This window comes from Brassica rapa, chromosome A06, assembly GCF_000309985.2.
Source record: "Brassica rapa cultivar Chiifu-401-42 chromosome A06, CAAS_Brap_v3.01, whole genome shotgun sequence".
NCBI lineage: Eukaryota > Viridiplantae > Streptophyta > Magnoliopsida > Brassicales > Brassicaceae > Brassica > Brassica rapa.
The window spans coordinates 9062882-9083306 of record NC_024800.2 but is presented as its reverse complement, the minus strand read 5'-3'; the positions used below and the strand labels follow the sequence as shown (position 1 = coordinate 9083306).

The 20425-nt window shown below is 35.6% G+C and overlaps 5 protein-coding genes across 6 annotated transcripts; 2 read left to right on the top strand and 3 right to left on the bottom strand.

The window, feature by feature from the left end:
- Window positions 1-251: 251 nt before the first annotated feature.
- LOC103872902 (early nodulin-like protein 1) lies at window positions 252-2350 on the bottom strand. Its single transcript, XM_009151341.3, has 4 exons — window positions 1880-2350; window positions 1672-1787; window positions 620-1012; window positions 252-529 (listed from the first exon to the last, which is right to left on the bottom strand). The coding sequence occupies exons 1-4, from the start codon at window positions 2037-2039 to the stop codon at window positions 467-469; spliced, it is 732 nt and encodes a 243-aa protein (XP_009149589.1). The 5' UTR covers window positions 2040-2350; the 3' UTR covers window positions 252-466.
- A 3339-nt stretch (window positions 2351-5689) lies between these two features.
- On the top strand, window positions 5690-9829 carry LOC103872901 (chaperone protein dnaJ 10). The gene is made up of 10 exons (XM_009151340.3): window positions 5690-6775; window positions 6968-7027; window positions 7497-7579; window positions 7709-7865; window positions 7997-8123; window positions 8217-8375; window positions 8553-8731; window positions 8818-8898; window positions 9018-9143; window positions 9487-9829. The coding sequence occupies exons 1-10, from the start codon at window positions 6689-6691 to the stop codon at window positions 9589-9591; spliced, it is 1164 nt and encodes a 387-aa protein (XP_009149588.1). The 5' UTR covers window positions 5690-6688; the 3' UTR covers window positions 9592-9829.
- Window positions 9830-9906: 77 nt separating this feature from the next.
- LOC103872900 (UDP-rhamnose/UDP-galactose transporter 2) lies at window positions 9907-12908 on the top strand. Its single transcript, XM_009151338.3, has 5 exons — window positions 9907-11522; window positions 11597-11781; window positions 11853-12053; window positions 12139-12300; window positions 12375-12908. Exons 1-5 carry the CDS (start codon window positions 11384-11386, stop codon window positions 12732-12734), a joined length of 1047 nt encoding a protein of 348 aa, XP_009149586.2. The 5' UTR covers window positions 9907-11383; the 3' UTR covers window positions 12735-12908.
- Window positions 12909-13121: 213 nt separating this feature from the next.
- LOC103872899 (UPF0047 protein YjbQ) lies at window positions 13122-14583 on the bottom strand. Its single transcript, XM_009151337.3, has 7 exons — window positions 14317-14583; window positions 14181-14241; window positions 14002-14096; window positions 13883-13916; window positions 13688-13742; window positions 13545-13587; window positions 13122-13335 (listed from the first exon to the last, which is right to left on the bottom strand). The coding sequence occupies exons 1-7, from the start codon at window positions 14566-14568 to the stop codon at window positions 13264-13266; spliced, it is 612 nt and encodes a 203-aa protein (XP_009149585.1). The 5' UTR covers window positions 14569-14583; the 3' UTR covers window positions 13122-13263.
- Window positions 14584-14616: 33 nt separating this feature from the next.
- LOC103872898 lies at window positions 14617-17321 on the bottom strand. 2 transcript variants are annotated; one of them, XM_009151336.3, is made up of 10 exons: window positions 16815-17203; window positions 16665-16728; window positions 16487-16549; window positions 16125-16409; window positions 15736-16055; window positions 15550-15649; window positions 15436-15489; window positions 15271-15357; window positions 15065-15193; window positions 14617-14993 (listed from the first exon to the last, which is right to left on the bottom strand). In XM_009151336.3, the coding sequence occupies exons 1-10, from the start codon at window positions 16943-16945 to the stop codon at window positions 14700-14702; spliced, it is 1527 nt and encodes a 508-aa protein (XP_009149584.1). In that variant the 5' UTR covers window positions 16946-17203; the 3' UTR covers window positions 14617-14699. The 2 variants fall into 2 exon arrangements, with proteins under 2 accessions (XP_009149584.1, XP_033128012.1); XM_033272121.1 differs by having other exon boundaries at window positions 15436-15649; window positions 16815-17321.
- Window positions 17322-20425: the final 3104 nt, after the last annotated feature.

Below are 20425 nucleotides of genomic sequence, written 5' to 3'. Positions count from 1 at the left end.
AACTTATAAAGTTATATAAAAAGAAGAGGTGAAAGTGAAAAAGGGCAATATAGAAAATAATACATAAATATCATAGCCTAAAAATTGCTATGGTTATATAGTTAATTTATAGTTTGTTATGTATATGCTACCTAATTTCTCAATCAAGAAAGCAAAAAAAAAAAGAAAAAAAGGACACAGTACATATATAATTTTCTAGTGGGGACCAAAAACTCTGAAAAGAAATCTGAGACATAGTGGAGACCACTGAAACATTAGAAAGAAGCCACATTACTTTATAAAAGATGCACATTACAAAATATAAGCGACCTAACATTCTAACAATAAGACATCCTAACCATAAGAGAAAAGCAAAAGGGAGAATGAATAAATGAATGATTACGAGATCAAAGTTAAGTTGTAATTAGCATATAAGATGAGAAAACGTAATCATTCCATCCATTGAAAAAGCTACTAAATACTCTCTCTACAGGAGAAGAAACATGGCTACACAACACAGAACTAGCTTCACCGTTACTGTCATCATTACCTGCACGCACACACACACGCACCATCAAACATTTCAATAAAGCAATAATCTTTTTAGTCTGTTGTTGTTGTTGTTGCAATGAGTGCGTACCTGATGTGCTGAGTTTGTTGAAGTGGGTAGAGGGTTAATGGAAGTAGAGTCGACTTCTCCGGTGGGTAGTGGAACAGCCGGATTACTGTTGATAAACGGAACACCATCTTTTCCAGGAACCGTCACTGATGTGATCTCTGAAGGAGATGGTCCTGGAGATAAAGCTGAACCTTCTCTTGGACCTAGTGGCCATGGGTAAGAAGGAGAAGATGAGACATCTCCTCCTTCCGAGACTGGACCAGGAGCAATAGCTGGTGTTGGTGGCTGCGAGGGCCAAGATGCGGCTGCGAGGAGGACTTGGACTGTGAGCTTCTGGCTGAGTTGGCAGGTTTTGGGAAGAGATGTGTTGTTTGTGAAGGAAAAGTAGTAGGAGCCTGGTCTTGATGGGTACCACTGCGTTAGAGTGAAAGTTACAAAATGTCAGTTTGAAAACTTATACGGTTTTAATGCTTCTTATCGACTAGTGTGATTGTCATTGAGCCATGAGCACATGACTTTTGTGTATAGTTTAACTAGCTTTTCAATTATTTTTGTCAGAAAAGACCATCAAACAGAGGAAGTCATTCAAGTGTGATTGTCAATGTTAATGAGAAAAAAACCTTCATGAAATTAAGTAAATAAAACGGATAAAATTAATGTTAATGTTAAATTTTGAAACTTTTAAGGAGGATTAGTAGTTGAGATGCTTCTTAAACTTTGATTATCATTGAGCCTTGAACATATGACTTTTTGTGTGTCAAACCATTAATTTAATCAATTTTAAATTCTGTTGTCAGAACAAAGCATCGAATTTCAGTTTCTACTTAATAATTCACTGAAACTTAGTAAATTAATTAGGAAAAGGGGGTTTCAGACATAAAACAGAGAAAAACAGGGGAAGAGGTTTCTTTATCAATCTCAAGAACACAGAGTGAAAACAGGAGAGTTGTAAAGATCAAAACTTTATGAAAATTCAGAGAACCCCAGAATAAATTCACATCCTTTACTAGAAAATTTTCACATTTTGTAACGAACTAAGTGAAATGTGAATGTGAGAAAGAGATATGTATTACCGTGAAGGAGGTGGAGTTAGATTTTGTAAGAAGAGTAGCTTGAGTAAAGTCGCAGACATTGAATGCATCTTTTGTCCTGAAGATGTATAGATCGTTTCCGTACTTATGTCTGAAAACTGGAGGCAAAACAGCAAAAAAAGCGTTAATTTAAGAGAAAATGTAGCCAAAAATAGGGAAATAAAAGGACTGATTTTGTAAAAACACTTACTAACGGAGTCGCCGACATGAACAACGGGAGTCTTCCAGACAGAGACACCGTCGACGAGAAATGAGGCGGAGAGAGAAGGACGAGAGAAGAGAGAGAGGATGCAGAAGAAGAAGACCAGTTTTGAGGAGGAGAAAGAGAGACGTTGCTGAGATGAAACCATTTTTTGCTTGAAATGAGGAGAAGCTTAGGTTAAGAGATTGTGAATAAAAAAAAGAAGTAAAGAGCTTCAGTGATGTCTGCCCTTTTTATCTTTGCAGGCCTCTCTCTCACTCACTCACAGTAGGTCAAAAGAGAGGTTTAGTGTGCCTATGGAGCTTAGGGAGAAGAAAAATAAAAGAGACAGAGAGAGATACTAGAAAGAGGAGTATTTTGAGAAGTGTGCAGTGAGTGGCTCTGTCTGTTCTACTTTTATGTGTGTCGTCTGTGTTGAAGAAATGGAGAAGATTTGAAAAGTTTTGAGAAGTGTTTTTAATTTATTAATCTTTTCCATAACTATACTAAATTAAAAATGAAATATAATCAAAATTATTTGAGTTTGAATTATGAATACCACAAGGTACAAGTTTATATTTAAAAGACATTTTGACTACTGTAAGTCTATAACTATTTTTCTTGAATTTGTATTACTAGACATTTATATAAAAATATCGGATTGACTAATCTTTTGTTTTGACCAAACTTACACAGAGCTCATGGTTTATTAGTTCAAGAATAAGATTGGAAGACAGTTAGACAGGTCATTTACAGGAGAGTTAGAAGCAATATCAATAAAGGGTTATAGAAAAGGTGCATCATTTTTATCACGGGAAATGATGCTCTACTGGTAAAAAAACTTAACAGTAAAAGTGAACTAACCAAAAATTTACAAGCAGATACATTAAAAAAAACAAAGAGAAAAAGTAGTAAAGTGAGAATTATATAACGAGATAATGATGGTGATTATTATTCTTAAATCATTACGCCTGTGATTTAACCCCAAATGCTCCCTACTTTTTTCATTTGATTGTACAATTATCTTCCATCTTTTTGTTTCTCGCTTTAATCAAACGAAAATAGAAATATAACCAATTACTTTTGAACTCTCGACACAACTTTATGGGCTGGATGCAAATTATACGCATATCTTATAGGCCATAGGCATCAATTACAATCTTATCTTCTCATAAGAAATGAGGATAGTGAATGTCTTTCTTTCTCTCCATTTCTTGAAATTCTTTTGCTGTAATCTTTAAGAAATGTAGAGAAAGATTATAGTATAAATTATAATATAAATCATCAGTAATTTTTGAAAAATTATAGTATAAATTATAGAGTAACAGAATTTATGCATATATCGGTAGAGCAAATATATTGCACCACAACAACCAACTGATTATTTTTAAATACACAAATAAATTGATCCTAATGTATTTTGGTTAAACCTAGCTGGTTTTATAATAGTTAAATGGACGGTGGATAAGTTAAATCATATTGATTAAAACCATTAGCTTCCAAACATAACTGTTAACAAAATCCAACATTCTGCTTAAGAACAAACAAAATTACAAAATTAAGATCGAGATATTTGTCTTTGCATGAATTTGTTGGTATGTTGTGTTTGATACTTGTATTCACTTCTATTTAGTTTTGAAGTGTTTCGAGAAAATGAAGCTTGTAACTGGAATAAACAAATGGCACAAGCATCGTCCAGCTTTTCCTTTTTGTATTAAAACCATACGAACCGCACAGCCTTTCGTTCACACGTCTCGTCGTATTTGTGTTTAGCTTTTTATGCTAAAACGACAAGTACTACATGACAAAACGCGAGCTTCGGCCAAACCCCCAAAAATCTCTTGCCGTTTCTTTTCATGGACGTCACGTTCAAAATTTTAAATAATCAACGTGGTTAACTCTAAAGCGCAAAATACAAAGAGTACTAGTTCGCAAACTCTTAATAACATGACTTCAAAATAAAGTGAACATGGATTCTTCAAATAATGTTTTGTTGATCAGTCGTTGCAGAGGCGTGGTCGCGCGTATCGCATTTAGTTAGTAGCTTATACAGAAATATACTAATTAACAAGCATTTTGTGATGTCTAACCCATGCGACCATACAAACATAATTTAAAAAGTATACGGTGCACGAAAGTGGCTTATTAAAGACATCATTTAGCTTATGTACGCTCATTCCACACTGAATGCTGAGAGATGTTTGAATGAGTTAACAAGCCCAAAATGCACATGCTAGATTTTTATGTTCCTTGTGGTGTTTACAGGAATTGCAAGAATCATTTAATATATGATTAATTATCAGAATCAGTATTATGATTCTATGATTTGATGCAAAGAGAAATAGGAGGGTCTATCACTCTTTCTTAATGTGGTTCTATTATGATTTTTTTTTTTTCAAATAATACCGTACAACAGCCTTTTAACAAAATCAAGATATTACTTGGCTACGAAATTGATAGATACTGAGCAATGATTAACCCTAGAAACCCATTAGGTTTCTTAATGACTATTTTAGTATTTAATTTTAGTTAAGTACTTTAGTTAAGAGTCCTCTAATTTTCTTGCTTCAGTGGGAGTTTCTAATTAGGAGTTTCTTAAAAAAAAATCTTTTTTTTAAAGATAAAATTTATTTATTAAATAAAACATTTTAAAAGATAACATTTTAAACATAGATTTTAAAATAAAATATAAAAACAAGGATTAATAAAATAAATGAGAATAATTTGAAAAAAAACATCTGAGCTCAGTTGTTGTCTTCATCACGTCCAAATTTACGTCATATATGTTCAACCAAATCAGCTTTCAGTTGTTGATGCATTTGATTATTACTAATTCTAGTTCGAACACTCATCATATTGGCGATATTTGTAGGAATATCTGTAGAATACGTGAGAACCACATGTGAACTTTCGTTGTCTTCTCTTTCTTGGAACTCTGAAACATCAAATTGAATATATCCATCTCGTTCGTCTTCTACTATCATATTATGGAGTATGATATATGCTCTCATAATCTTTCCGATTTTAACTTTATCCCAAAAAGTGCTGGATTTTTAACAATGGCAAAGCAAACTTGCAAGACTCCAAAAGCAAGCTTGACATCTTTTCGGACAGCTTCTTGATGTTGAGCAAATAAAACTGCTTTCGGCCTTTGTGGTATTGGAATAGATTGGATAAACGTTGCTCATTTCGGATAAATACCGTCGGTGAGATAGTAAGCCAAATGATACTCTCTTCTATTGACCGAGAAAGGTGACTTGCGGATCTTGACCTTTTATTATGTCATCAAAAACATGTGAGCGATCAAGAACATTGATATCATTTAAGGTACCTGGAAGTCCAAAAAACGCATGTCATATCCATAGATCATACGAAGCAACCGCCTATAAAACAATTGTGGGTTTTGCCGAACCACGTGAATATTGATCTTTCCAAGCGGTGAGACAATTCTTCCACTCTCAATGCATACAATTGATGTTTCCTATCATCCCGAGAAATCTACGGTGCTCACCAATATCAAGTAGACGTTGAAGATCAGCCGGTGTTGGTCTTCTTAGGTACTCATCGTCGAATAAATATATTATTCCTTCCACAAAATGTTTCACACATGACTGAGTAGTAGTTAAACCGAGTCTGAGGTATTCGTCAATAGCATCAGCCGTAGTACCATATGCCAAGACACAAATGGCTGTTGTACACTTCTGAAGTGGAGAGAGACTAAGCCTTCCGAGAGCATCTTTCTTTTGTCGAAAGAATTCAATTTCATTGAAGAGTCGATCAACAATGTTCATTCTAAATCGTCGTCAGAATAGATTTTCAGGATATGTTGGAGTTTCACTGAAATAATCATTCCATAAACGTACATTGCCTTCTTTATGATTTCTTTCGATATAAACTCATTTTTCTTCTTCTTTTCCTTTCTTCTTCTTGATCACCATAATCAATAGAAAAATTCTGGAATGTTTGATCAAAATGTTGATCAAAATATTGATGGAAGCATGCATTTTCTTAACAAAAGCAACAACATTAATGGAGGCATGCAAAACTCGTAAATACTGAAGCTGGAAGTGACTAACCATGTAGAAAGTTCTTGGAATTAACTAGAACCTTATAAGACTTTCATAAAAACCCAAAGGTCATTGTCCGGAACATCATGGCTCAATGGTAAAGACGGGTTTCTTTCTGCATCCATGTTGCGAATTCGAATTCTGCTGGAGGAAACTACTTCATAATGTCTCTGGACATCACACGGATATGGACCTATGCTTTAGAATCCATTTGCATATCTAGTTAGATGACATATTCGTAGACTGCATCTTCTATTGGAAATTAGTCTGGACTTTTCCATAGATCCGGGATATCCCTCGTTAGAAAAAATAAAGAAAGAAAAACGTAAAGGTCATTTGTATTCATTTCAGTCCTGTCACTTTTATTCAAACGACATGTCACAAAGGCAAAATCAGAAAGTCGACACTAACCTAAAACAAATTAATGAGATAAATTACAGAAACCTTGTAATCTTTCTTTCCCCTATTTAAAATAGCTCTCCTTAATCTGCAAGATAAAAGATTAAGACAAGTGAAAATAAAAAAGTAGACAGACGCTGACGGGGAAAACGCGTGGCGAATAGAAACGTCCAAGAAAGAGACCAATTCAAAAAAAAAACGGTCAATTAAAAGAAGCGGTTTGAGTTGAAATAGGCGGGCACGTGGTGTGTTTTCGCGACTCACCAGAGAAGAAACATTGAGAGCTTCGTTTTGATCGAACTGTTTTGAGATTCAGACGGTACAGATCGTGATCGGAGAATCATAAACAATAATGGTGAAGGAGACGGAGTACTACGACGTGCTCGGCGTTAGCCCCACAGCTACGGAGGCCCAGATTAAGAAAGCTTACTACATCAAGGTCATTTTTTTTGGGGTGGTTTGAGTTCTCATGAGATGCGATCATTAGTTTACAAAGTGATGATTTTTTTTTTTACGGCTTTAGAGTAGTTTTCTAGTTTGATGACTATAAGCTTCTTGTTGGTCTTTGAATTTGAGAGGTCAGTGTCTATGGAGTTTGTAATGATTAAATGTTTATCTAATGCTTGTACAGGCACGCCAAGTACATCCAGATAAAAACCCCAATGATCCTCAGGCTGCTCATAATTTCCAGGCAAGTTCTGTTTTTTTTTTAAGTTTGTTTGAGTTAGTATCTACTATCTCTTACTCTTAGGCATATGTTGTTTGGGAAATAATGTAGTGGCTGTATGCATGTTGTATCATATGCTTTGACCATGCTCACTTGTGCATCAGCACCAGGGTTGTAGTTTCATCTCATTGTTTGTTGAGGGCATCGGAAGCTTTTGAATTTTTTCATCCTTAGGAGAAATTAGTTATTTGGCAACTTAAGAGTGGATTTGAGATTTTTTTTTTTTTTTTTTTATGCGTGGTATAGTTGTTAACATACTCAAAAAAGGCTATCAGCAGAACTAACAACGATATAAAAGTTTTGAGGAATATGAGATTATCCAAGAGATCAGCATAGTACTATCCACAATGCTCTCAGTATTCTTTGTCTTTCGTGGTCTGCTTTGGCGAGTCCTTTTTGGATGAGTTCTTTTAAAATGTGAGTTCTTATACAGGTGCTGGGAGAGGCCTACCAAGTGTTAAGTGATCCAGGTCAACGTCAGGCATATGACACATATGGGAAGTCTGGGGTTTCCACGTTAGTGTCTTTTCCTCTTCTCTCTTTTGATAGTTCCCATCATGTGGAGTTTGGTGACATGGATCTTCATCATGTTGCCAAAAAATTTGGTCGTTTCTCAATTCTTACTTGTCGTGTCGATTCTTGCAGTGAGATCATTGATCCCGCGGCAATATTTGCTATGCTTTTTGGGAGTGAACTTTTTGAAGAATACATAGGGCAGCTTGCTATGGCATCAATGGCTTCACTTGATATTCTCTCCGAAGGAGATCAGATTGATACTAAAAAGATTATAGATAAAATGAGGGTAAACTTTTCATCTAAATTTTCTCAACTCCTCTCACTCCTATCGAAACAATTAAACATGTATTACTAAGAAAGTTAGTTTAGATTATGAGAAGGGTTAAAAACTGTGGTCGAATTTGGTTTTGGTTTCAGGCTGTTCAGAAAGAAAGAGAAGACAAGCTTGCTCAGATTCTCAAGGACCGCCTCTACCTATATGTGACCAACAAAGACGAATTTATTAGCAATGCTGAAGCTGAAGTAACAAAACTCTCAAATGCAGGTAACATGTTCTGTAGCGTCTTGTAATCCCTTTCATAGTTTATGCTTTCTATTGCAATCAGACGCACCTCCTTATGCATCTAATCTTCAACAGCATACGGTGTGGAAATGTTGAACACAATCGGGTATATATACGTAAGACAAGCGGCAAAAGAGCTTGGGAAGAAAGCTATATATCTCGGTGTACCATTTGTTGCTGAATGGTTTAGGACGAAAGGCCACTTGATCAAATCCCAAGTAACAGCTGCAACAGGTTAGTGATTTTAGTAAGAAAGACTATAACTTGTAGAATCGGTTACATAAGGAACATCTAAGTCAACCCTGAAAACAAACCTCAGTAATACTTTCCTAGCTTTCTAGAACTTTGACTCATCTCTTAGGGAGAACCGTTTGATGACTTTTCTTATCTGGCTATTTTCTATCGCCCTAGGCGCATACGCTTTGTTCCAGCTGCAAGAGGAAATGAAAAGGCAGCTAAGTGCTGAAGGCAATTATACTGAGAAAGAACTTGAAGAGTACATGAAGTCACATAAGAAAGTGATGATTGATTCTCTGTGGAAACTCAATGTTGCTGATATCGAAAGCACCATCTCCCGTGTTTGTGAACTGGTATGTCTAGCTATTTGGCTGCTGCGTCATCTTGGTAGAGTTTCTTTGTTGCAATTGACGTTATGAGTTTCTGTTTTCTGTCTCAGGTTCTTCAAGATCCCATTGCCAAGAGAGAGGAGCTTCGTGCAAGGGCAAAGGGGTTAAAAACTTTGGGGAAGATCTTCCAGGTAAATTTGTTTTTCCTTTTCTTTTTGAGAATATAACGCATATTTGTTCAAATATATTCATTCGAGAAATAAGATGAAAAGACTGATGTAAAAGGCCTTTTAACTTTCCCGTCATGTAGAAGAACAAGATAGCCAGTGAGAGTGATCCTTTAGTAAGAGCTGAACTTCACAAAATAAACGGAAATGGTCAAGACCGTGATGCACCAAAATCTGATGAAGCATCACATTCTACATTTGGGCCTCAGGTACATCCATCTCCTTCCTCTTTATCCACTCCATCTACAACCCAAACTATGTGCACATACCTCCATGTTTGTATGTGATAGAGATTCAAAAATGATTAAACGGTAGCTGTCAGAATGATGTGTTGGTCAAGATAGTTGCTTAGGTTTATGATTAACGGTAGCTGTCAAAATGATGTGTTGGTCAAGAGCGTTGCTTAGGTTTATGATTTATGAGAGATCAAGAGATAATACTGACTATGTTGGTTGTATTGTTAGTTAGACGTTACACACTGTTGGAGTCATAGTCTCTTTTACAGATAGTGTTGATACCACTGTAACTGATGAAATGCAATATTTTATGTAGGAACCGCAAAGCCCATATGTGGAAGCTCCTAAACTTGGAGAAGAGCAATTCAATTATTACTTCCCAAGGCCTGCGCCACCTCCGGGAGCGCAGAGACGCTCTTGAAAACTGGCAAAGGATTGATTCAAGATAAGAGATCGTGAAAGGTCATCTAATATTACAAATTTTCAAGCCTTTATGCATATATAGATGTGTATTTACTGGCGGTGGTAAACCTTGTGTAATATTTATTAGGATAAGAAATTATTTGATCTTTGAAAAGCACATAAACTCTCGTCTTTGACAATGTACAATGTTTTATTTTTTTTATTTTATCTATATCTAAGATGATGTTTGGAGATCATATTTTATATTTTTACTAGATATTATTAGAGTGACGACAAAAAAAAAAAAAAAAAACTAGATATTATTAGAGACACGGCAAGGCAAATCCGTTTTTCCGTCCCCCGACAATAGCTTACTCTATTTTTTACTCTAAAATAGAGTAAGGCTGCAACTGGAATGACATTTTTTGGAATAAAATCATTTGGAATGGATCATTCCATGGGATTCCATGAATTAGTTACCAGTTATTATGAATGTTTTCCAAAATCAATTCCACTTATTCAATTTTTGGAATGGAACAAAAAAATAAATCCTTTGTAAAAGTCATTCCTTTTATTCATGATTCTAAACCTCTGTGAATGAATGGAATGTGTGGAATCTTTATTCCATTTATAATTTCAGTTTTTATTCCATTTTTAACATCATTCCAATTTTTTATGGAAATTTTTTCTATTCCATAAAAAATCATTCCTTTTATTCCTAACATTCCAATTAGGAATAACCAGTTGCACCCTAACTCTATAATAGAGTTTGAGTTTGCTCTAATGGTACTCTATTTTAGAGTAGTAAATAGAGTGATGAACAATAAAAAAACAAATTACTTTATATTCTATTTTAGAGTAGAAAATAGAGTGATGAACAAAAAAAAAACAAATTACTTTATATTAACTTATTTTTCACTCTATTATAGAATGAGAAATAGAGTATCATTGGAACATTTTTTACTCAAAAAATTCTATTTTAGAGTGAAAAATAGAGTGGGGTTAGAGATACTCTTAGCTACTTTTTTAGTTTCTATATCAACAAATTCACTTCCGTTATAGCTTTATTTATGCCGCTGCCATTGGTCGCAGGAACAAGACCATATATATGAAGAAAAGCCAGAAGACATATAAAGCAGATATGGCAATAGCTTTAACTTACCTTGTCAATTTTGCTTCTTCCTTTTTTGGAGAAACTCTTACAAGTTACTATTTTGGCTTTTGAAAAATAAAAAAAAATATTATAACTAATAGTAGTAAAATTTGTTACTTGTTTGGTTTATGAAATAGAAGTGCAAGTCAACAGACTATTTGAGGAATGTTTCTAATCGAAATTTTATTCATTTAATTTGAGAATTACAAAACTGTATAATAGTGACTAGCACTTGGTAATCGCCAATGCAAGTTTTATTTTTGGACGTTATGAGAAATTAAGGCATGACGTTAGAAGAAGAAGATGAAATTAACAACAAATGTTCCAAAAACGGAAGCATGAGAGACCAAACCTAACGTAAAGTAACGACAGGCGTCAATTTTTATAACATGCAAAATTCAGAGAAGTAATTCCCTTAATTAATTCATAAATAATAATAATGCGAAAAGCGCCGAGGAAAGGGATCAGAATGGCGGATGATGCTTACTTGTTATAGCCAAGACCATCACCACGAGAGTGGAGCCCACTGGACGAAGAAGAACAAGAAGAAGAGAGACGTCTTTTGTGTGTTTCTGAATCGATTTTCTTCTCTAGATCTCATCATCATCATCTTCCTCCCGGATCTGATACTGGTGGAACCAAAATAAAGGAGGAGGAGATGGAGAAGGGAGAGAGCGAGAAGAAGGCATCGGGAGTATCAAACGTAGGTGCATGGGCAATGAACGTGACGAGCTCCGTAGGGATCATCATGGCCAATAAACAGCTCATGTCCTCCTCTGGCTTCGCCTTCACCTTCGGTTCCATCTCTTCTCTCATTTACATTTTCGTTCATCTCTCTTTTATCTCATTGTATTCTATTGTTTTTCATCAGCGACAACTCTCACTGGATTCCACTTTGCGCTCACTGCTCTCGTCGGCCTCGTCTCCAAGGCCACCGGCTTATCAGCATCCAAACACGTTCCTCTCTGGGAGCTTCTCTGGTTCTCCCTCGTTGCTAACATCTCCATCGCCGCTATGAACTTCAGCCTCATGTTGAACTCTGTTGGCTTCTACCAGGTTTAACCTGTTTTATTTTATATTTTTTCTGCTGATTTTAGTTTATAACCATTTTGTGTGTGTGTATTTAGATATCGAAACTGAGCATGATTCCTGTTGTTTGCGTGATGGAATGGGTTCTTCATAACAAGCATTACTCCAGAGAAGTCAAGGCCTCTGTCTTGGTTGTTGTTGTTGGTGTTGGTATCTGTACTGTTACTGATGTTAAGGTTAATACTAAAGGCTTCATCTGTGCTTCCACTGCCGTTTTCTCCACTTCTCTCCAGCAGATCGTAAGTGCTTTCACCATCACTCACTATGTGCAATCTGATTCTTCCTTGATCGTTATGATGGTCAAGTTTTGTTTCTTGGAAACAGTCAATAGGTTCACTGCAGAAGAAATACTCAATCGGTTCTTTTGAGTTGCTGAGCAAGACTGCTCCAATCCAAGCCCTTTCTCTCCTCATCTTTGGTCCATTTGTTGATTATTTCTTGACCGGCAGATTCATCTCTACTTACAAGATGTCTTATGGTGCCATTGTAAGTATCTAAAGTCTCCAAAACACCTTACTTTGTTCCAACTCTTGTATAACAATTTATAACTATGTCCCCAGTTGTGCATTCTTCTCTCTTGCGCTTTGGCGGTTTTCTGCAACATAAGTCAATATCTCTGCATTGGGAGATTCTCTGCTACCTCTTTCCAAGTTCTTGGTCACATGAAAACAGTCTGCGTCCTAACGTTAGGATGGCTGCTCTTTGACTCGGAGATGACGGTCAAAAACGTAGCGGGGATGATCATAGCCGTGGTGGGAATGGTGATTTACAGCTGGGCGGTTGAGTTGGAGAAACAGAGGAAGCCGAAAGCCACACCGCACGGTAAGAACAGTATGACAGAGGATGAACTTAGGCTTCTCAAGGAAGGAATAGAACATATGAATTTAGAAGATATGGAGCTTGGAGGTAACAAATCATAAATAAAAATCTCTTAAAAGACAAAAGGTTGTGTTGATTCTTTTTTTCTTACTCATTCTCCCATCATGTACCCTTGTTATGCTTTATCTCAAAGAACCTTTATATGATGCTCTCTCCTCTGCAGAGCACATACTTTTTCCTAATAGAAATATGATTCTTCTGTTTCTTGGCATAAACTTAACATGTCTAGTTCAATTCTCTGTTCTTTATAGCACTGTCACTGTATGATGAAGCAATTTAGATCAGTTTCATTTTTTTCTTTTTTTTTTATGAATGTTGAACAATCAAATGAAACTGATGTTTTACTTACTTTTTGTATAAAGAGATATCATGTGTTTGTTTTATCCATATCATTGTTTCTGCAATTTATTTTTCCCTTAGCTTCTTGATTAGTTTTCTGTAATTTATAGGTTTTTCTGATGCAATAAATACCACAATGTGCACATTACACGCAGCATTGTCTCACAGTGAAAAATGAAACATTCCACCGTAAATACCACACGAGGGTTACAAAACATGAAGAGATATTCTCTAGATTCCATTGAGTGTGACCACAACTCTGCGTGCTGTCGGATCATCACGGTGTTCACATAGCCATATTCCCTGAAACCCAATATTTGCAGCACAAAAAACTTTTAACATGAGATAACTAGTTCCAGACGAGAGCAGTGAAGGATATACACTGAAAACAATGGTACTATTGAAAGAAATAAAGATTCATTTACAATCAATCCAACCACCATAAATGAGAGGAAACATGGAAAAGCATGTGAATGTAGTAATGCATAGTGTCAGATGGAGAAATTGAATACCTGCCAAGTTCCCATGTTAAGTTTTCCTTTTGTTATTGGGATTCTGCATGCAGAGACAATCAAAACAGTTATCATGTGAAAATACCCCCACAATCTAACACAATAAATAGTGCTAAAAAAACATAAGATAGTAGGAGGCTCACGTGAGTTGACATCCAAACATTGATGATTTGATATGAGCTGGCATGTCATCTGGACCTGCAATAATGTACACAATTCAATTCTCAAAACACATGAGAGATTTCATATGACTTGCCAAACAAAATCAGAGGATAAAAGGAACAGCTTTTGATTATATCAACGCGTTTTAAATGAGACTATGTTTCATGTAAACAAACCTTCCATGGTATGCCTCCAAGGAGCTGAACTCCCCTGAATTACAAGAACAAAAATAAAGTGATCAACAACTTACGCACCAAGATGAGGATATTGAAGAAGGCAGCTAAATAGAATATACCTCAGGAACAATCCTGTTCAGGAAAGTCTCGGTATCAGCCTGAACATCAGGATCATAATTCTCATTGATTGTAAGAGAAGCACTTGTGTGTTGTACTGCCAAAAAAAAAAAAAATCCAAACTTTCAATCAAGGGTTCAAATAGAAGCTTGAGAAATATTACAAAGACAAGAACACTCACAGAAGACATGAGCAAGACCACAGTTAAAACCCGACAAGTCTTGTCCAATTTCCTTCAAAATCTGTTTCAAAATCAAAACTTTATTAACTCAATCCACAAAACCCATAGCTGAAAAAAAACACTCAAAAGAAGAAACCTTGGGAGTGATAAGATGACATCCACGGCGTTGCGGTGGAAGCGTGATGGTTTTCTGAGCCCACTTAGGACCGTTAGAGGATGTCGCCATGGAACCTCGTTCGGTGGCTGGAGTGAGAACCGATCTGACACTAGACAAGAAGATCGTCGAGCTCTGCATAGCTCCTCCTCTAAGCCCAATAACGAAAACAACAATGGCCGACAAGATTCCTACTCCAATCCCAAACCAAAAGCCTTTCACTTTCACCATCATCGCCTTTCATTTTTCTTTTAACTTATGGGCCTTAAAATAGAATTGTAAAAAACGGCGTGTAGTTCAACTCTCAATTTGTAAACTACGTGACGTTTAATGTACATTTCGCTTTGCTTTACATTACATGATGATCAATGTCTTGATATGATTACATAACGGAAACTTAAATTTTCAGGTGAGAATTCGATGCATTTGCTCTTCTTCTTCAACAGTTTCTGAGCAACTCTCTTCATGGAGTCAGGCAAACACCTCACCGTTGTCTCCATGAGCGCAGATGCGTCTAGTGACATATCTTTAGCATAGTAATGAACTATCTTAGGCAACACTATCTTTGTCTCGTTCTGTATACGAACGTTGTCTCTTATAAACTCTTCTTTCGCTCTTCTTAAGTCTCTGAACACGCAATCCGCCTTGTAAACCCGAACCTGAGAAAACATCATCATAAACGTTAAAAGATTGTGAATCCAACAAAGTGTTTGGTTAAAAGAAAACATACATGAGGATCTGTGGAAGCTCCTGAAGAGAGAGCGAAATGAGCCAACGCCTCTGGATAGTCCAAGGCGTAAATGTGTTTGACAGTGCAAGTTTTCGACTTTCTTGATGGCGAAAAGAGTGTCTGCAGCAACTGTTTTTTAAAGTAACGTCAAGCACAAGTATTATGAAATTTCAAGCAAAAGAGAGAGAGTATGTGTGTTTGCATACAGGTGGTGTGAAATGCGGGCGAAGGCCTAAGATTGAACTTTGGATAATGTGAGGGTTTACGCGGTAGCCTCCAACATCATAAGCTGCCTGAGACATGTGTAGTGGCTTAAGTAAACAGCAAAGAGGTTAAAATCAATTGGTCTTTAGGAGATTGAAAGACCAAACCTTTAAAACAGAGTTGTTTCTTGCGCGGTTGTTAGTTCCATAGGCTAAATAAGCCTGCAAGAAAGAGAGAATTAATAAAAAGATTGAAGCTTTATCCATTAGATGTTTGCTTACATGCATTGTGAGGGCATTGTGAATGTTTATCCAAAACGCAAGCTTCTCTTCTCGTTTCAATCTACTTGGATCAACCTTCTCAAGCTTTTGAACTAGTGATCTATATACATACACACCATTTGAAGTAAAACATATTAGATTCATTTGTAAAATGTTCCCACAGGCAAAAATATGTATATAATGTACCTGAAGTTTTGGAGCATAAGAGCTGCGTGGTTGAAACTACTATCATCCAGGTGAAGTTTCAGAGACTCTATTACAACGCCACGTGGAACGTCTGCTTCTTTGATTTCCCCAAGGCATGGGTTCCAAGAGACATATGAAGAAGGTGAAGGAGAAGAACTGGTTCTTGCTTTGGTGGAGAGTGTAACGTACACTGAAGATATGCATCTCAAGATTTCTTCAGAGAGCCTACTCGGGTTCACCATGTCATCATCTACAATATTAGACGAGCCTAGAAGGTCTCCCAGAGTAGTGTGATTGCCAGAAACATATCTTGTCTTCTCCTGCAAACATCAAATTAAGTCAGTCTTGTCGGATTCATCACAAGGTTTGTTGCAATGTGGGTTACTTACTCTTGCGGAAAAGGCTTTTAAGCTGGCTTGGAAACTCTTAGGACACGAAGTGGAACGTTCAGAGACCGGAGAAGCTTGGTAATGGTAGCTGAGGACACCGGCGAGGTCTGAATGCTCGGATATGGGACAAAACTGATTGGAGACTAAGCTTGTTTCAGTGTGAGGAGAGTAAGAAGAAGTAACTTGTTCATCGAAAGCTGTCCTGTAAAGAGAGAGCAGGTACTGCTCCGTACGCAGAATCTCAAACTCAAGTGAAGCAATCTCCTTCCTCAAATCTTCTGAAGACTGTACACAAAAGTACAGAACATATAAGAGCTTGGTAACAAAGAATCTTATCAAGTTTCATTACAAAAAGATCAAACCTTTGGCATTACGTTGCAATGAGAATCCTTATGAGTTAGTAATCTCTTCTCAATAGATACAAACTGCCATTGAAAATGTACAGACAAATGTGACTTTTTGGAACCAAAAGGAGTGTCCTAAAGCAGATTAAGACAATCTCCAAAAGCTTTGCTTTTTGAAAAGGGGAATGAAATTTACCGGTTCACTATAGCAAGAGAATCTTGAAGGTGAGGCAACAATCACACTCTGCTTCTCCGAGTTCCTGTAACCAAAACCCATTCTCATTAAAACTAAAAAGATGAAACCTTTGGGGAGAAGAAAGGTAGAAAAAACAAATAAAGGTTGTACCTTGGAGAAGATGAAGAGCAATCAGGAGAAGCGCAACTCAGACCCATCATTTTCTTTCTTTTGTCTTTCTGTAGAAGAAATTCATCACTCAAGCAATAATAATTTAAATTAGACATCCCATCCCATCCCATCAGTATATCTTCCTTTGAGACGTTTTAGAGCATTTCTCGAAAAGCTCCATCCTTTTTTACCTTGTCGTTTAGTAGTACTATTGCTGCTTATGTGACTTCAAAAAAACATAATTTAAAAAATGTATATATATATCATATCTTTCCGGGAAAAAAAAATAAGCGAGCAACCGACATTTTTCCCGGGAGTTCAGACGATAGTATCCCAAAGTATTATTATTATTATTAAATAATCAAGATTTATTAACAATTCCATTTATTTAATAATTTCCTAGTCTTATCTTATGTTTTTTTAGTACACTCACTTGGTCCAGTGCTTGAAACTCAACTAGTCTGAGATAATTAAATAAATCATAAGGAGTGAAACAATAAATACTGATATAATATAAGTATAATTGTAGTATATGATTCATTTTCACATCTATCACACTGATATTACTCCTTGAAATAGGTTAAGAATCATAAAGCGAGCAATTAATGCCGTCGATCTCAAACCAACTAGGTAAGTGGGGACAATTTTAACAAGAACCACAAAAGAGTTGACAATGTGACATAAAATATTACTCCACAATAGTTTCTTGGTCGCAGATGACAAACGTATGGACATCGACCATCCAGGATAGTATAAGAGAGATGCAAACCTTGACTTGGTAAAACAAAACAACCTTTGACAGGTAAAAGGCATGTACATTCGAGTAAACTGTCCGTTTGTTACAACAACAAAAAACAAGTAACTTTGTAAAATCGTACAGAATCTAACAAGAAGTATCAAGAATTAACAAATATTCTATATTAAGATGGTGAAAGTGGAACTAGTCTCCAATGTTTCATTTTTGGGTAGTTTGCATAAAGACAGTATAAGTTGGATAAGAACAAATAAATGCTTAGAAAGAGATTGGTGAGGATGAGGCAAATGTTATTACAACAAAATTACACAACCTTCCAAATAGAGTTTCATTTTCGACGTGGTCCGTTGGGTCAGGCCACTAAATGCCCTCTACTTTTGGCACCACTCTTAGACATTTAATATCGATGTGCACAAAAAATTGTGGAAGTTCCACTGAATTTAAGATAGTTGCACCTTTCCATGCACTAGAAACTGATTATACAAGGACAAATATAGTTAAGGAAAATGTAACCCTACTTTGCTAATCATTATACAATGGGGTCTATATAAACACGAAAGATGGTAGGAAAGCCATCATGATATATCCCTTCACCAATAAAACGATAAATGAATGAAAGATGCTTACAGCACATTATAATTATCTCTTTACCAATAAAAATGAAGCAACTCATCATCTCAAGAAAACCTAAGAAAAGGGGTTCATTATTAACTAGCCAAAAATTACCAATTGGAAATAATTTTTTATTATGGTTCAGACACCACCTACAATCGTAGTCAAGTGAACCGGGCCGAACTGACTCATCTCTGAAACTTGGTCCATAGTGAATATGGGCTTCCTCTCGCGCCATGCGCCACTGTTCAAAGTTTTCTACTTTTATAACGGTTTGTTACTTTGGGCGTAATAATACACTCTTACCAAAGATTGGATACAGTCCAAAGTCCAAACAATGAATCGGAATATGCCTCATTACATTTTCTTGAAATAATCAGATTCTCTTACTTTATTCCCTTTCTTTTGGGACTTTGACTATAAGATGCAAATGGGTGATTTTATAAGTATTGTTAATGTAGTGTAAGATGGATATATTTCAAAGATTTTGAGCCGGAAAATCTGACAAACGAAAAGCAAAATGGTTAGCCATATACTGGACCAATTTAACACTGCATTTCTTCGTCACCATATTTAAGAATTTGGTTTATTATTATTCTCATTTCTATTAGTCTTCATATAAAAATTTTGATAAAATAATAACAAATGTTTTTATCTTTTTTTTACCAAAAAATGCAGAACATATATTGATATCATATGGTTCGAATCAAATAATAACTTTATAATAAATTTCCTCTTTTATTATATGTATATGTTTTTGGAAATTTTTTAAAAGAAAACTAAATAAAATAAATAAATAATAGTATTTAATATTTTTAATTCATTAAGGGTATCAGTGTAATCAACCATCGTGAGAGTTAATATGAGAGTGGTACATAAGAACTGACTTCTCAAATAATTTTATAGAGATTTGCATTAAAACCGTCTATCATTGGAGATCCGATTTCATAAAAATCAATATCATATGTATTTTGTTGGCAACATGCATTCCATCGGGATATAATCCATGCGGCACATGCATGAATTAACCTGGTTAGCCATATACTGGACCAATTTATCACAAATATGATATATGTAAATATGACTATATATCTTACCATTGTGATTTAATTATGATAAAAATTTCTTATAATAATACGCATCTCATACGATTTTTTTTGCTAAGTACAGTATGCACTCTATCGCGTTAAAACCTGGGTGGTGGTGCATGAGTTGGGTGATACTAATTTATACAAACCATACATGTCCTTATACATATATATATATATATATATATATATATATATATATATCCAATTGAGAAAATGAAACAATGGGGACGAGAGTACACGTGAAACTAGACTAAAGGAGATGGGTTGTGGAGCTCTATGTTTATATGTTAGGGTTTATATTGTACCCTCGTGTGCATCTCCTATTTCTGTATACCTTCGCATCGATCCTTGTTTTTATTTACTCTCTTTTTTCTCATTATTTAATCATATATATCACAAAATTAAAAGCTTTTTCTTGACGAATCTTAGGGTTTTGAGAATCAATTATGGAGAACAAGAAAATCAGACAAACAGTACTATATCGCACGAAGAGGGGACAAAAGAACATATCAATAATATGATAAGAATCTCACATACCTCGCTGGATATCACGATATTGCATGCCTCTGTCATTTTCTGGGACGTGGGTCATTTATAAGTTTTCTTGATTGATAATGTAATTATATCGATTTCTAGTCAATATTTTGGTACGTTGAATGTAGGTATCGTTCAACAGGATAATTGATTTCTTTTTCTAAAGTATTATGTGTAAAGTGTAATGGTTTTTTATTTAATTGGTTTCCGGGGGAGAATAATCCACGATTGAATACTAATTTTCTTTGATTGTAATACACATGACTAACTGAAAGTCATTGTCTACATTCTCTGAACAACACAACGCAGTATTATAAATAAATCAGACTAGAGCGTGCGTCCATATTATAATAAGGATTTCTTGGTTATTCGAGCCAAACCTTAAATTATTGTACTAATAACAAAAAGGGAAAGAGTTCTGTTTTCAGCAAAAAAAAAACATAATAAACAAAAGGGAATGTTGAGTGACTGTGAAATGAATCAAACAGACAAGGAATTAAAGAAAAAACAAAAGCTAAAGTGCAATGAGGTCCGACAGTGGCACTGATTTGGAACCGAACCAGGCACCGAAGCTAAAACCAAAACCCTCAATATACTGTGGTTGTCTGTCTGGTCTCAAT

What these genes read in the sequence shown, in the direction of transcription:
- LOC103872898 (XM_033272121.1), bottom strand. Translation starts at nt 16,945, where the DNA reads ATGGGATGGGATGGGATGTCTAATTTAAATTATTATTGCTTGAGTGAT. An exon ending in CTTATGCTCCAAAACTTCAG is followed by an intron (nt 15,650 to 15,735) that starts GTACATTATATA and finishes GTATGTATATAG; the next exon opens with ATCACTAGTTCAAAAGCTTG. An exon ending in GCCCGCATTTCACACCACCT is followed by an intron (nt 15,194 to 15,270) that starts GTATGCAAACAC and finishes TTTAAAAAACAG; the next exon opens with TTGCTGCAGACACTCTTTTC.
- LOC103872899 (XM_009151337.3), bottom strand. Translation starts at nt 14,568, where the DNA reads ATGATGGTGAAAGTGAAAGGCTTTTGGTTTGGGATTGGAGTAGGAATC. An exon ending in TGAACAGGATTGTTCCTGAG is followed by an intron (nt 13,917 to 14,001) that starts GTATATTCTATT and finishes CTTGTAATTCAG; the next exon opens with GGGAGTTCAGCTCCTTGGAG. An exon ending in ATGTTTGGATGTCAACTCAC is followed by an intron (nt 13,588 to 13,687) that starts GTGAGCCTCCTA and finishes CTCTGCATGCAG; the next exon opens with AATCCCAATAACAAAAGGAA.
- LOC103872900 (XM_009151338.3), top strand. Translation starts at nt 11,384, where the DNA reads ATGGAGAAGGGAGAGAGCGAGAAGAAGGCATCGGGAGTATCAAACGTA. An exon ending in TGGCTTCGCCTTCACCTTCG is followed by an intron (nt 11,523 to 11,596) that starts GTTCCATCTCTT and finishes GTTTTTCATCAG; the next exon opens with CGACAACTCTCACTGGATTC. An exon ending in CCACTTCTCTCCAGCAGATC is followed by an intron (nt 12,054 to 12,138) that starts GTAAGTGCTTTC and finishes TCTTGGAAACAG; the next exon opens with TCAATAGGTTCACTGCAGAA.
- LOC103872902 (XM_009151341.3), bottom strand. Translation starts at nt 2,039, where the DNA reads ATGGTTTCATCTCAGCAACGTCTCTCTTTCTCCTCCTCAAAACTGGTC. An exon ending in CTAACTCCACCTCCTTCACG is followed by an intron (nt 1,013 to 1,671) that starts GTAATACATATC and finishes ACTCTAACGCAG; the next exon opens with TGGTACCCATCAAGACCAGG. An exon ending in CAACAAACTCAGCACATCAG is followed by an intron (nt 530 to 619) that starts GTACGCACTCAT and finishes GTGTGCGTGCAG; the next exon opens with GTAATGATGACAGTAACGGT.
- LOC103872901 (XM_009151340.3), top strand. Translation starts at nt 6,689, where the DNA reads ATGGTGAAGGAGACGGAGTACTACGACGTGCTCGGCGTTAGCCCCACA. An exon ending in AGAAAGCTTACTACATCAAG is followed by an intron (nt 6,776 to 6,967) that starts GTCATTTTTTTT and finishes ATGCTTGTACAG; the next exon opens with GCACGCCAAGTACATCCAGA. An exon ending in AACAAAACTCTCAAATGCAG is followed by an intron (nt 8,124 to 8,216) that starts GTAACATGTTCT and finishes AATCTTCAACAG; the next exon opens with CATACGGTGTGGAAATGTTG.